This window comes from Tachyglossus aculeatus, chromosome 16 (assembly GCF_015852505.1).
Source record: "Tachyglossus aculeatus isolate mTacAcu1 chromosome 16, mTacAcu1.pri, whole genome shotgun sequence".
Lineage (NCBI taxonomy): Eukaryota > Metazoa > Chordata > Mammalia > Monotremata > Tachyglossidae > Tachyglossus > Tachyglossus aculeatus.
Genome location: NC_052081.1, coordinates 36,622,496 through 36,638,345, shown reverse-complemented (window position 1 = coordinate 36,638,345; position 15,850 = coordinate 36,622,496). Strand labels below are relative to the sequence as shown.

Below are 15,850 nucleotides of genomic sequence, written 5' to 3'. Positions count from 1 at the left end.
AGAATTGTCCCCTCAGAATTGACAGGCACATGTAAAGAGCAAAAAATGATGGTGTTGAATTCCAGAGAATTTTTCAGATTGCTGTGCGCATGTCTGGGTGCTAATAATAATTGTGGTATTCGTTAAGCGCTTACTATGTGCTCGGCACTTTACTAAGTGCTGGGGAGGATACAAGCAAATCGGGTCGGACCCAATCCCTGTTTCAAATGGGGCCCACAGTTTTAATCCCCATTTTACAGAGGAGGTGACTGAGACATAGAGAAATGCAGTGACTTGTCCAAGGTGCCACAGCAGGCAAGTGACAGAACGAGGATTAGAACTCAGGACCTTTTGACTCCCAGGTCATACTGTATCCACTAGGCCACGCCGCTCCTCTGATAACATGGAACAGTTTTCCAGGATGTTGGCGGGATTTTGCAGCCATTAGAGCACCAGTGCGGTACCGGATGGTGGGAAAGGCCCGCTCTTATCCCCGTTTAGTAATGAGGGAGAGGGAAACTCCCTCCTGAGATCGGGTAAGGGGTCAGTGATGGGGCTGGACTTCAGAACCCAAGCCTTTCGTCCGGCCTGCCGACCACTAGTTCCCACCACCGGCCTCTCAAGCTGCTCTTTTTGGAGGAGGACCAGGCCCTGCCAGTGGGTATCGCCCCATTTTGCGGCTCCGTGGCAGGTCAGAGTTCTCCCCCAGTCCCGCCCCCCGGCCAGCGAGGAGCTGTTGGCTGTCATCTTAGTTGATAGGTTGTGTTTATACGCCAAGGAGTTTACATGTGTCTTAATCACCGTGGCTCATGTTAGTACAAGATATAATTACCGAAAGTTATATTGTGAAGGCCTTTTAACCCTTCCCCCAAGCTGGCAAGCTTGCTGTCTCAGGTGTTCTCACTTTTGTCTAAGCTTTCTTGGCCCTAGTGCCATCTGATAGAGACAGTTGCTCCTTATAATTTGTGCTGAGAAACCCACATCCTTTCACATCTTAGCGAAAGTCCAAATCCACGTGTTTCCCTGAAGGTTTTAACCATCCTGAGCAAACATTTGAGTCTGGAGAAGAATGTCTTGAGCATTGCTGCTTGCTTCACCTGAGGAGCAGTATGATGTAGTGGATAGAAGGGCATGGGAATCGGGACCTGAGTTCTAATCCTGGCTGCGCCATTTGCCTGCCGAGGGACCCTGGGCAAGTCACTTTACTTCTCAGAACCTCAGTTTCCTCATTTGTAAATTGGGGATTCAATACCTGTGCTCCCTCTCTCTTAGACTGGGAGCCTCATGTAGGACAGGGGCTGTGATGGAGCGGATTAACTTGTGTCTACTCCAGCGCATAGTTCAGTACTTGGCACATAGTAAGCAGTCAAAGAATACGATTATTATTACTTTTGGTTCTGAAAAGAACAAAGCAGGGTAGATCTGTGGGTTGAAACCCTGGACAGGTGATGAAGTGCAGGTGGGCAGGGGTTGTTGAGGAGATCCAATCCTTAGCTTTTAAGAACACAGTAGCCCTGGCTGGAAAGGCATTCATTCACCTGCCAGGTGGTCTTTTAAAGTCCTTTCTCCCCTTCCAGACTGTAGCGTCGCTATGGGCATGGAATATGTTGGTTATTTTGTTATACTGTACTCTCCCAAGGGCTTAGTACAGAGCTCTGCAAACAGTAAGGTCTCAAAAAATATAATTGACTGACTTTCCAGCTCTGTGATTCATTGATGACTCAGTCATCCGCGCACCCCCTCAGATGGGGGGATATGGAGCAACTTTCCTTTCCCATCCCAGTGACTAGCGAACACTGTTGAGGATGTTTGGAATATTGGAGGTCATTCTACTGGGGTCTTTAAGCCCGGTGGAGGGGGGAGGTGCTACTCAGAGGGAAAATAAAATGCTTGGTTCTGATATGATTATTGATCAGATTACTCTCAATCAACCAGTGGCATTTATTGAACACTTTTTGTGTGTAGGGCACTGTCCTAAGCATTAGGAAAGGTACAGTTACAATAGAGTTGGTGGATACAATCCCTGCCCATAGGGAGTTTACAGTCTACAGAGGAGTTTGAAGCCTATAGTTAGGGTGTGTATTGAGCGCCTACTGAATAAAAAAAAAATCAGTCAAAAAAATAATTCTGATATTTATTAAGTGCTTACTATGGGTCAAATAGTGTTCTACATACTGGGGTAGATGCAAGTCAAGCAGGTTAGACACAGTCATTGTCCCATTCATTCATTCATTCATTCAGTCATGTTTATTGAGTTCTTATTGTGTGCAGAGCACTGTACTGAGCTCTTGGAAAGTACAATTTGGCAAAAGATAGAGACAATCCCTACCTAATGAGAAGCAGCCTGGCCTAGTGGATAGAACACGAGCCTGGGAGTTGGAAGGTCATGGGTTCTAGTCTACCACTTGTCTGCTGCGTGACCTTGGGCAAGCCACTTCACTTCTCTGTGCCTCAGTTCCCTCATCTGTAAAACAGGGATTAAGACCCTGAGCCCCATGTGGAACAAGGATTGTGTCCAACCTTTGTATCTTGGATCTACCCCAGGGTTTAGAACAGTGCCTGGCACATAGGAAGCGCTTACCAAATATCATATTTATAATTATTATTATTAAATGGGGTTCACGGTCTAAGCAGGAGGATGAACAGGTATTGAATCCCTATTTTACAGTTGAGGAAACTGAGGCACAGAGAAGTTTTGACTTATCAAACAGCAGGCAAGTGGCCTTAGATTGTGAACCCGATGAGGGGCAAGGGACTGTGTCCAACCTGATTATCTTGTATCTACCCATTCATTCATTCATTCATTCAGCCATATTTACTGAGCGCTTACTGTGTGCAGAGCACTGTACTAAGCGCTTGGGAAGTACAAGTTGGCAACATATAGAGACAGTCCCTACCCAGCAATGGGCTCACAGTTTAGCAGTCTAGAAGTCTGCACACAAACAACAAAACAAAACATGTGGACAGGTGTCAAAACAAGATAAACAAGATGAAAATAAACAAGATGAGATACCCAGACTAGCTGGTAAACACAAAATCTACCCCAGTTCTTGACACATAGTAGACACTTAACGAAACCATACAAAAAAAAAAGTGGCTGAGCAAGGATTAGCACCCAGGCCCTTTGACGCTCAGGCTCTTTAGTGAGTGCTTACCGTGTGCTTACCTCTCCCCCTCGTCCCCATCTTACCTCCTTCCCTTCCCCACAGCACCTGTATATATGTATATATGTTTGTACATATTTATTACTCTATTTATGTATTTTACTTGTACATATCTATTCTATTTATTTTATTTTGTTAGTATGTTTGGTTTTGTTCTCTGTCTCCCCCTTTTAGACTGTGAGCCCACTGTTGGGTAGGGACTGTCTCTATATGTTGCCAACTTGGACTTCCCAAGCGCTTAGTACAGTGCTCTGCACACAGTAAGCGCTCAATAAATACGATTGATTGATTGCAGAGCGACACATTGTATTGTAGTAAGCTCCCCCAAGGAGCTTCCACTTAGTCCAACTAATGCTCTGGGCTCTCCTTAAGACCCCGCCGTCTGAAGCACCTTTCTTCTTTTATCTCCTCCAGATTTACAGGGACGGACAGGCCGAGCGGCTTTGGCTTCGAGTTGACGTTTCGGCTGAAGAGAGAATCGGGGGAGTCGGCACCTCCCACCTGGCCAGCGGAACTTATGCAGGGCCTGGCCAGATACGTTTTCCAATCAGGTATGGGATGGTGGCTTCCTGCTCAGCAGAGGGCTGCAGTTGTGCTTGACAGCTTCTCGTTGTTTTGGGGTTGGGTCCATCGCCTAGCTTGCTGGGGTTAATAATTTAAGACAGCCAAAGCTACCTCTTTGGGCTTCCTCAGTGAGCAAGCCTGCTGTATAAGGGAGCACAGTGGCCGCAACAGGCGTAGAGTAACTTTTCCTGGGATTTGGGAAGAGCCTCATGGCCTAGTAGAAAGAGCACAGGCTTGGGACTCAGAAAGAAAGAAAGAAATAATGGCATTTGTTAAGTGCTTACTATGTGCCGAACACTGTTCTAAGCACTGGCGGGGATACGAGGTGATCAACTTGTCCCACGTGGGGCTCACAGTCTTAATCCCCATTTTACAGATGAGGTAACTGAGGCTCAGAGAAGTTAAGTGACTTGCAGCAGACATGTGGCGGACTCGGGATTCGAACCCGTGACCTCTGACTCCAAAGCCCGTGCTCTTTCCACTGAGCCACGCTGCTTCTCAGAGGACCTGCCTTCCAACCCCAGCTCTGTCAGTTGCCCACTGTGTGACTTTGGGCCATCCCCTTCACTTCTCCATGCCTCAGTTTTCCGGTTTTCCCTCCTGCTTGCTGTGATCCGCATGCGGGACAGGGGCTACATCCAATCTCATTCATTTGTATCTACCCCAGTGCTTAGCGTTTAACACATCGTAAATGCCTAGAGACACAGCGTGGCTCAGTGGAAAGAGCCCGGGCTTGGGAATCAGAGGTCATGGGTTCAAATCCCGGCTCCACCAATTGTCAGCTGTGTGACCTTGGGCAGGTCACTTAACTTCTCTGTGCCTCAGTTACCTCATCTGTAAAATGGGGATTAAGACTGTGAGCCCCACGTGGGACAACCTGATGACCTTGTATCCCCCTCCAGCGCTTAGAACAGTGCTTTGCACATAGTAAGCGCTTAACAAATGCCATCATTATTATACCCTTAAAAAAATTATACTTTCAGTGATTCCAATTTGTGATGGTTTGAGCTACGCTGTCCCGTTCAGGGTAGTGACAGGGATTTGCCCCACCTCTCCCTCCCGGCCCCTTTCTGGATCCTGGAGACCATCTCTCAGCTTGCATTCCTTGCCTCCACAAAGAGGCCTAGGCCCAGGGTCCTGAAAAGGAAGAAAGGGGATTGCGATCAGTCCTTGTTAGCGCTCAGCAGTCAGTTGTATTTATTGAGCGCTTACTGTGAGCAGGGTTTGTGAGAGTACAATATAACAGACACATTCTGGGCATTCACATTCCCTGCCCACAAGCTCCCAGTCTAGAGGGATGAGATTCCAGTCTACAACATCAAACTCTATTCTCCACAGAGGAGGAAGGTGTGGGGAGAAAGCTGAGGAAAATGGGGCTTAGCTATCCTGCTGCCCCAGGAGCATTAAAAATCAATCTTCGAATGACAGCCATTTCTGTGCTCTATCACTCTGGATACAGCAGACTGTAAATTCCGACTGAGAGGGATAATTTAGCGTCCTACCCTTTTATTGTCTTTTGAAACAATGTGATGGGGAAAGTGAAGTCAGGTGCAAATGGATCTCAGTGATGGGTTTATGGGTCAGGGCATTCTGGAGTGACTGATTTATTACACAGAATCATCACTGCTTGTTTTTTTTGGGTGTCTTGAAAGGAGAAATGTTCAGACCAAGCAAATCTTGTTAGCCACGCTGGTGCCAGGAGAGCAGGGATCATCTGGCATCTCTCTCTCTCTTTCTATCTCTGGCTCTAATGCTTTTTCAGAGACCGGGCAGTTTATAACCTTAAGGCTGCGTAGCCTATGTTTTTGATTAAATCACCTCAGGTACCATCCCCTTGCTCTGACTGGCCGATTTCCCTGTCTTTGACACACACACTGGTCTGCAGTACAGCAGAAAGGAAATGTTCTTCACGTGCCCGGGGACCTGGGCCTAAAGGGAGGGAAGAAACAGACATCAGGACACAGCCAGGAGCATTGTAATAGTATCTATTACGCCCTTACTGTGTGCAGAACACCATACTAAGCTTTGGGAAGGGATACTCAGATGAGAGCTGGTCTCTTTCTGCTCCATACGGTGACAGTGATTGCTTCATTCTCAGAACAGCCCCCACTTCTTTTTAGAAAAACTCATGTGGAGGTAGAGTCCATGCCCGTACCAAGTCTTATATTCCAAGTTGATGTTCCGGATGGTTTCACTTCTTGTGTCCGTTGCTCAGAGCAGCTAAACTGTAAATCTTTTGGCGTGATCATGTTTGTGATTTGGCCCCGGTTTGCTGCTGCAGCCTCTGCACTGTTTGCAGAGCTCTTGCCTAGATGGTGTTTTACTTTTATTGTATTTCTCTTGGACTGCTTCAGTGCAACTTGCTGCTTCCTCCCTGCCAGGCCATTTCTAATTGCACTTCAGTTTGGTGGGCTTGCAGCGTTAATTCCATCTGCCTTACGCATTATTTCTGTCCCTCGAGTACTCGCTCATGAATCTTTTAAAGTTACTCCAAACGTGAGTAGTCACTAGATTAGATCCTGAGAATAAACTCTACAGCAGTCCTGGTCTCTGAGTCATTTCTAGCCTCCTGCTGACTGGAGCCAGTGAGAGAAGATTTTCTTGTCCAGGTACACGGTTTTACCTTATGAGTAGGGCTTTAATTGTGGCTATTAAGGGATTGGGCCGTTGGTCTATCTAGCCCGATATTTTGTCTCCAACAGAGGTTGTGGAGAAGCAGCATGGCGTAGTTGATAGAATATGGGCCTGGGAGGTCATGGGTTCTAATCCTGGCTCTGCCACCTGTGTGCTCTGTCACCTTGGGCAAGTCACTTGGCTTCTCTGCACCTCAGTTACCTCATCTGTAAAATGGGGATTGAGACTGTGAGCCCCACGTGGGACAGGGACCGTGTCCAACCTGATTTGCTTGTATTCACCGCCCACCCTGACCCCAGTGCTTAGTGCAGTGCCTGGCATACTGTAAGTGCTTAACAAATACCATTATTATTATTATTACAGGATGCTGGGTGGAACAATGTAATGGTTGCCCTCCTTAGCACCCAACCCAGTGATTAAACTGTACCATATAACACCCCTTCCCCATTTAGAAGCTAGTTATAAATTTATTCTACTCCCTCTTGAACCCACTCGTTTTTGGTGGGGGGTTTTTGGTTCTGCCCAGCTTTCTGTGGTAACAAATTCCATATACTAACCATCCACTATGTGAGGAAATGCGTCCTTTTGTTTGTTTTGAACCTATCACCCGCAAACTTCTACCAAAAGATTTATCCCAGTGTTGTGGGATTTAATGACAACAATTCCATGTTCGCTCTGTCCTCATCTTCCGATTTTTGTCAATATCAAACAAGTCCTCTTTCAGTCCTTTCCAAAACCGTAGAGTCCTCACCTGTTGGGTCTGTCCTCATATGGAAACTTCTCCATCTCCCTGATTTTCTTCGTTGTCCTGAGCTTGGCATCTTGGGCTATCACGGCCACCTAGACTTTACTGGCCATCGCACTGGATTCTGCTATAGAGAGTCAGTCATATTTACTGAGTGCTTACTGTATGTGGAGCACTGTACTGAGTGCTTGGGAGAGTACACTATAGCAATATAAGAGACACATTCCCTGCCCACAAAGGTCTTACAGTCTAAAGGAGACCATTGGCCTAGATACAAACAGGCCTGTGGCCGAGGCTAAAGGAAATAAACATTTTTTTTCTTTTAAATGGCATTTACGTGCTTACTATGTGCAAGGCACTACAGTACTAAGCACTGAACTAGATAACAGACTAATCAGGGTGGACAAAGTCCGTGTCCCATGGGCTCACAGTCTTAATCCCCACTTTCAGATGAGGTAATTGAGGCTCAGAGAAGTTAAGTGACTTGCCCAAGGTCACACAGCAGACAAGTGGTTTAGTGTAGGATTAGAAGCCAGGTCCTTTTGACTCAAGGACCCATGCTGCTTCTCATGGTCTAGTGGTCTTTGTGCAAGGGTTGGATGCAGGAGAGGGAATAGAGGGATGGAGTAAAAGCAGGAATAGAGCTCTAGAGCAAGAAGGTAAAGGAAATGAAGAAGAGATGAGGATGGATGTCAGAGATCAACAAAGTGCAGGCAAGAGCGAGAGCAAGAGGAGAGAACGGTGCCCTAATGGTGCCGAATATGGCATGGAACTTACAGTTTAGAAACCAGATCAGGGCAGAAGAAATGAGCCAGTCAGTCTGTCAGTGGTATTTATTAAAGGCTTACTGAATGCAGAGTACTGAGCTAAGTGCTTGGTATACTACAGGACCAAATTGGTAGACACATTCCTTGTCCACAAGGAGCTTCCAGTCTAGACAGGGAGAGAGACATTAAAATAAATAAATTAAGATGTACACGTAAATGTTGTGGGGCTGAGGGTGGGGTGAAAGAAGGAGAAAAATTGGGTTCCTGCCTTTCTGTCCTGCCGTATCTCTGCACTGTGGGGCTGCTGTCAGAGGCAAGAATGGCAAGGTCCATAAGTTGGTCCAGGATGCTGGTTCTTAAGCGAGCTTGGGTGGAACAGAGGATGCAAGTTCTTCCACCCTTGATTCTGTCTGTGCACCATCCCCTCCACATGGTTTCTTCAGACTCCTTGATGCGTCCAGTTTAGGGCAATCCAGCCCGAGTTTTGATCATTAGCAAAACCAAGGTGTATTAATCATTCATTCATTCATTCAATCGTATTTATTGAGCGCTTACTGTGTGCAGAGCACTGTACTAAGCGCTTGGGAAGTACAAGTTGGCAACATATAGACAGTCTGTACCCAACAGTGGGCTCACACTCTAGAAGGGGGAGACAGAGAACAAAACATATTAACAAAATAAAATAAATAGAATAAATATGTACAAATAAAATAGAGTAATAAATACATACAAACATACATACATATATGCAGGTGCTGTGTGGAGGGGAAGGAGGTAAGGCGGGGGAATGGAGAGGGGGAGGAGGGGGAGAGGAAGGAGGGGGCTCAGTCTGGGAAGGCCTCCTGGAGGAGGTGAGCTCTCAGTAGGGCCTTGAAGGGAGGAAGAGAGCTGGCTTGGCGGATGTTGGGAGGGAGGGCATTCCAGGCCCGGGGGAGGACGTGGGCCGGGGGTCGACGGTGGGACAGGCGAGAACGGGGCACGGTGAGGAGATTAGCGGCAGAGGAGCGGAGGGTGCGGGCTGGGCTGGAGAAGGAGAGAAGGGAGGTGAGGTAGGAGGGGGCGAGGGGATGGACAGCCTTGAAGCCGAGGTTGAGGAGTTTCTGCCTGATGTGTAGGTTGCGTAGGGCCTGATGCCCATAAGTGGGCAGGTCCCCTTCTTTCCCCAGTCACTCATTGTGAATTAAGTAGCAAAGATGTTTCCACCTCATCATTTTACAATCAGTGCATCCTTCCTGCTTTGAATCATAGTGCGCTTCTGACACTCCCGACCCGCTGCATTTTATTAAATGGGGCAATATTGCCCACCTTCTCAGGACTGGGCCTTTCTGGCTACAGTTCTTATCGTGGCTTTCTATTCTTCATCCTGTTGTCATTTTGTCCAAACCACAAATTCCAAGTCAATTTCACATCCTCACTCAGAAGAAATCAGCCCCATAAGCCTTGTAACTGAAACTTCGTGGGGATTTGAATGACTTTAACTCACGGGGTTAAGTGGTTACTTTCTGAATTCTGTCCAGTTGGCTGAATTTATGACTCTTCCCCTCTAGGGATACTCAAAAAGAAACTCTTTGGGGGTGGGCGATGCATCCTATAGGTCAACTATAGCAATAGGACAGTAAAAGAAATGTGGCCTAGTGGATGGACAACGGGCAAGGGAATCAGAAGGGCCTGGATTCTAATTCTGACTCTGCCACTTTGCTGTGTGACCTTGAGCAAGTCACTTCGCTTCTCTTTACCTCGGTTACCTCATCTTTAAAATGGGGATTGAGACTGTGAGCCCCACATGGGACAGGGACTATGTCCAACCTGATTTGCTTATATCCATCCCAGCGTTTATTACAGTGCCTGGCACATAGTAAGTGCTTAACAAATCCCACAGTTGTTAGTGCTTAGAACAGTGCTGGGCACATAGTAAGCGCTTAAATACCATCATTATTATTAAAAGAAGAAAAATGTAGGTGAAGATGTATTTCCCAAGGAAGCACCCCATGTTTAATAAAAAAAAATGTACTAGCCATGTTAATGAACTCTTGTTCAGACATTGAGGTAAATTTATAGTAATTGGGTATTAAATGTTAATGACTGTGTGAAAGAATCATGCTAAGCATTGGTGTCGAATCGAGATAATCAGATTGGACGCGGCATGTCCCACACGTGGCTCACAGTCTTGAGGTAATAATAAATAAATAATAAGTTGAACACTTGCTATGTGCCAAGCACTGTACTAAGCACTGGGGTAGATACAGTGCAGTTAGATTGGACAAGGGTCTTGTCCCAATGAGGCTCACAGTCCAAGGGGGAGGGAACCTGGTATCTCATCCCCAGTGTCTGAATGTGGATGCTGTGGCATAGGAGGTTGAAGTGACTTGCCCAAGGTCACATATCAAGTCAGTGGCAGAGCTGGGACTAGAATCCAGGGCTCCTGACTCTTAGGCCCATGGACTTTTCCACTTGGCCAAACTGTCATCTCAGTGTTCTCCAATTGACAGAGAATCTGAGAACTTGTCCCATTTCCAGGTTTCTTGGCCTGAGATAGACCGGTTGTGCATGTCGAATGATTTGCAATTAGGGCTTTGTAGAGTGCTGCCAATACATTGTGCGCCATGCAATTTCAACCCAGTGTAGAGCCCATCCATCATGCTGCCTGCTTCTGAAGTTGAAAGTGGTGAACGATTCAGGCTTTCTCCCAAAGTCAGATATTTAATTCAGAAGAGTCACAGAGCAGGTTTTAAAATAAGAGGTCTCAGTACAAGGACTCAGGGAATGTCAGATTCTCATGAACTTTATTCTCTCCCTCTGTGCCTTTGAGTTCTTTAGAGTCAGTGTTATTTAGGAGTTGTTTCTGCTTTTTGCTACATCCTAATTTGAAGCAGCCTAAACTAAGAGGGATCAATCAATCAAGCAGTTGTATTTATTGAGCGCTTACTGTGTGCAGAGCACTGTACTAAGCGCTTGGGAAGTACAAGTTGGCAACATATAGAGACAATCCCTACCCAACAGTGGGCTCACAGTCTAGAAGGGGGAGACAGAGAACAAAACTATACATAATAACAAAATGATGAGCCTGCCTTTGGTCAGTGTACTTCTGGTCACTCCCAAGGAGACTGAAAGTTTGAGGAAACAGAGGGGTGGTGGTTATCGAGTAATAATAATAGCAGTAATAATGATGGCACTTCAGTGCTTACTATGTGCAAAGCACTGTTCTAAGCGCTTGGGGAGGGTTACAGGGTAATCACGTTGTCCCGCGTGGGGCTCACAGTCTTAATCCCCATTTTACAGATGAGGTAACTTAGGCTCAGAGAAGATAAGTGACCTGCCCAAAGTCACACGAGTAGAGTTCTCTAATCTCCTAGTTATGTAGGAAAATGGCATTCCCTCCCCGGCTAAGTTCCATCATAAATCTATAAACTACACAACTTCAGGAGCTTGAGGCCTTCTTCCTCTTTTAGCATTGGAGATTTTTTTGAGTAGCACCTGCAGAGGGGCCGTAGAGGGATGGGGACCGTATCTCCCGCTCTAGACTGTAAACTCCTTATGGGCAGGCAACGTGTCTCGTAATTCTGTTGTCACAACAATAATAATAATAATAATAATGATGATGGCATTTGTTAAGCGCTTACTATGTGTGGAGCACTGTTCTAAGCATTGTAGTCTCCCAAGCGCTTAGTACAGTGCTCTGCACATGGTAAAGACTCAATAAATGCCAGTGATTGACTAATTCCCATCTCAGGATTCTCTCCCAGGATGTACAGTATAGTGCTCTGCACACAATAAGCTCTTAATAGCGACCCTTACTACAACTGTTACCACCACTACTGTAGTTGCTCCACCAACATGCTGACTTTTCACATTCCCTACTATTCACAGTGGGGATTATGCTCTTCTCTGGAGCCGTTAGCCTAGTGGATAGAGCACAGACCCGGGTGTCAAAAGGACCTGGCTTCATATCTCAGCTCCGCCCCTTGTCTGCTGTGTGACCTTGGGCAAGTCATTTCACTTCCCTGTGCTTCGTTACCTCAAATGTAAACTAGGGGTTAAGACTGTGAGCCCCATGTGAAACGTGGACCGTGTACAACTCGATTAGCTCGTATCTATCCCAGTGCTCAGTACAGCGCCTGGGAAATAGAAAATGTTTTACAATTACCATGAAGAAAGATCTTGAACTTGCTTCACTGATGTATTGACACCTGTCTACTTGTTTTGTTGTCTGTCTCCCCCTTTTAGACTGTGAACCCGTTATTGGGTAGGGACTGTCTCTATATGTTGTCAATTTGTTCTTCCCAAGCGCCTAGTACAGTGCTCTGCACACAGTAAGCGCTCAATAAATGCGAATGAATGAATGAAAGGTGCTAAAAACTTTTTATCTGTGCAGAAAGTTTCCCAGCTTGCCCTCTCCTCTCTCCCGACTTGGCTCCTCACTGCCTAGGGGAGTAAAATTAATCAAATGTCTGTATTATGGCCCCGGGACTTCCTTCCCTCTCATTAGCTATTACTTAACCTGATACATGGGAATGACCTGCAAGTTCGCTGCAATGTTCAGCTTGGTTAGAAGAGGAGTTCCTCATGGACATTTTAAGAGCCATAAAAGTTAGTTTCTCAGGCCAGTTTCTAGAGTGAGTTTTAGTATAGGGATCCAGTGAACTTCAACTCAGTCGTATTTCTTGAGCCCTTACTGTGTGCAAAACACTGTAGTAAGCACTTGGTGAGTACATCATAATAATAAACAGACACATTCCCTGACCACAGAGAGCTTGCAGGTTACTGAAAAGAGCAAGAGCCTGGGAATCGAGGGGCTTGGGTTCCAATCCAGGCTGTGCTGCTTGCCTGTTGGGTGACCTTGGACAAGTTACTTAATGTCTCTGTGCTTCAGTTTCCTCATCTGTAAAATGCGGATTAAATTCCTGTCCTCCCCCCTGCTTTGACTGTGAGTCCAACCTGATTATCATCAATCGTATTTATTGAGCGCTTACTATGTGCAGAGCACTGTACTAAGCGCTTACTGTTCTAAGTGCTGGGGAGGTTACAAGATGATCAGGTTGTCCCACTGGGGGCTCACAGTCTTCATCCCCATTTTACAGATGAGGGAACTGAGGCCCAGAGAAGTGAAGTGACTTGCCCAAAGTCACACAGCTGACAGTTGGTGGAGCCGGGATTTGAACCCATGACCTCTGACTCCAAAGCCCGGGCTCTTTCCACTGAGCCACGCTGCTTCTCTGATTATCTGATATCTATTCCAGTGCTTAATACAGTGTTTGGCACATAGTAAGCACTTAACAAAGAGCACAATTATTTTAATCATTGTTGCTATTATCATTATAGTTTTTGGGTATCTGCTATATGTAAAGTGCTGAACTAAACATTTGGGTGGGTACCATAAAAATTGAAACCACAGTCCCTGCCCCCTTAAGAGTTTACTGTCTAATAAAGGAGATAGGTGATAACAAATGATCGTTTAGGAGAATTAAGCTTTTTTTCTTGTTGGATGAACATTTATCTCCCTCAGATAATGATGGCATTTTGTTAAGCGCTTACTAAGTGTGAAACACTGTTCTAAGCACTGGGGGAGAGACAAGGTGATAAGGTTGTCCCACGTGGGGCTCACAGATGAGGTAACTGAGGCCCAGAGAAGTGTAGTGACTTGCCCTAAATCACACAGCAGACAAGTGGCAGAGCCGAGATTAGAACCCATGACCTCTGACTCCCAAGCCTGGGCTATTTCCACTAAGCCACGGTGCTTCTCAAAGCACAACTTCCACAACTCCCCCAAACCCCCAAAACAACTCCCAAAAACCCCAGGTAAGTGCAAACCCCTTTCTCAAGGAAATTGTTCCAAAGGGGACTACTCCTTTTCCCTTTGGAAAAAGCTGCCTCATGTACCAAGTTGGCTAATTGAAGCCAAATGTAGCTGCCTGGTTGTATTAATGTCATTTTTCTTCCTCTTTTCTGTTTCATGTTCCTGACTTTGTCTTTCCCCCAGATTGATTTATCATTACGTTCTGGTTTCTATGGATCTGTAAAATATTTTCGCTTTCATCTGTTTGTAATATTGACTAGCTCCAGGGTAGAAAAGGCTGTGGTTTTCTGACTTTTCCCAAATTTTAGCTTAAGATTGGCCGGGGTGGGGCGGGGGGGAATCTGACTTTTCCCAAATTTTAGCTTAAGATTGGTGTGGGGGGGAGATTTTTTTTTTTTCCTGTTCCACTGTAGAATTACAAATCGCAAGAGCAGGCATTGGTTTGTAACAAAAAACCTGCATCGTTTTAGGAAGCTTGATTATATCAAAGCATGAGAAGTGTGATTGACTAAGATTTTTCCAAGACTCGAGTTTAAAATGTAAATGGGTATAATGTACTGGGAAATCTATAACTTTATGGAGCTTTCTACTTGTGGATCGTAGCTAAGAAATTCATTCAGAGAAGGGGTCACATCACCTCTAGACTGTAAGCTCATTGTGAGCAGGGAATGTTTCTAACAACTCTGTTATTTTGTACTCTCCCAAATGCTTAGTGCACAGTAAACACTCAATAAACACAATTAGTTGATTTTGACCTTTTTTTTTTAAAACCAACTTGGAGTTTTCAGTAGCCCCCCGGAATGATTGTCTCAACCCAGAAGAATTCCGTGGAAATAGGTTTTTAACAGAGGCTGAAAAGTGTATAACTCCCCATGCCCCCACTCCCCTCTCCCAAAAAAAGTTCCTGAGAAAAAAATTATTATTATTACTACCACAAAAATATTTTGGGTATCAGGGTTTATTTTGATTTATAAAAAAGGACTAAATAAGTTTGTAGTGCAATAAACAGAACTCAGTGTAGTTTGCTGCTCAAAAAAAATCAATCAGGTGGAATTTTTTGAGTGCTCACTGTTTGTAGAGCACTGTACTAAGAGCCTGGGAGAGTACAATGTACAAGAGTTGATAGACATGTTCCCTGCCCACAGCGAGCTTACAGTTTCAAAACAAGATGCCGTCATTGAAGATAGTGTATTTCTAAACCCCAGAAGAAAGGCTTTTTAATTTTTTTTAATGGTATTTAAATGCTTAGTGTGTGCTGGACACTACTAAACGCTCAGATAGGGACAGGATAATCAGGTTGGACCTGGTCCATGTCCCGCGTGAGGCCTACAGTCTTAATTGTCAATTTATAGATGAGGTAACAGGCACAGGGAAGTTAAGTGAGTTTTCCATGGCACAGCAGATAGGTGACAGAGCCGGGATTCCCATGCCCGCACACTCTGCCAGATAAATCCCACCCATCCTCCCTGAGGAACAGGAACCACATATGTGTTGTTTCCCGGCCCTTAGTACAGCACTCTGCACAGAGTAAGCCCTCAGTAAATGCTATTACTACTACTACCCATCCTTGACCGGCAGTGAAAACACCTGAGATCTAGCTCTATTAACTTAGTGGCCTTCTCTTCAGCTCCACTGAGAAAGTCATCATCATCATCATCATCATCAATCGTATTTATTGAGCGCTTACTGTGTGCAGGGCACTGTACTAAGCGCTTGGGAAGTACAAGGAAGGATACAGTTTCCAACTACTTTTTAGATATTCTCAAGGTCTCTCTTTTTTTGACCAGCTAAACCAAATTTTATTGAGAAGTTCCCAGGTTCTGAGAAAAGTATCACTGATTGAAATAAAAGTTTTAAAAAAGATACAAAATAATCTGGTCCTACATGGGGCACACAGTTTCAGTAGGAGGGAAGACAGCATTTAGTATAGTGCCTGGCACATACTAAGCACTTAACAAGTACCTTTTTTCTTTTTAAAGAAGTAGCTTTTGAACTACTACTGTGAGGGAGGTGGAAACTAGTCATTAGCCATACTTGGCTCTGGCTCAGCCAATCTGTCCCCTTAGATTACAAACTCCCGGAGGCCAGGGACTGGATTCTACTGAAAATCCTCCCCCAGCACCTAGGACAAAAGCTCGCAGGGTTCTCAGTAAGGAGGTGTTCGGTGATGAGACCCTCCCCTGCCCGCCCCACCCCGTGCCGA

At 45.5% G+C, this 15,850-nt stretch overlaps 1 protein-coding gene across 2 annotated transcripts in view; it reads left to right on the top strand.

Moving 5' to 3' along the window:
* The window catches only part of SUFU (SUFU negative regulator of hedgehog signaling), a 116,571-nt gene that overhangs the window by 36,106 nt on the left and 64,615 nt on the right, over positions 1-15,850 (top strand). For both annotated transcript variants that reach the window (XM_038758000.1, XM_038757999.1), the window contains exon 3: positions 3,558-3,694. In XM_038758000.1, the coding sequence (XP_038613928.1) occupies positions 3,558-3,694 (137 nt within the window). The remainder of the gene's footprint in view (positions 1-3,557; positions 3,695-15,850) is intronic.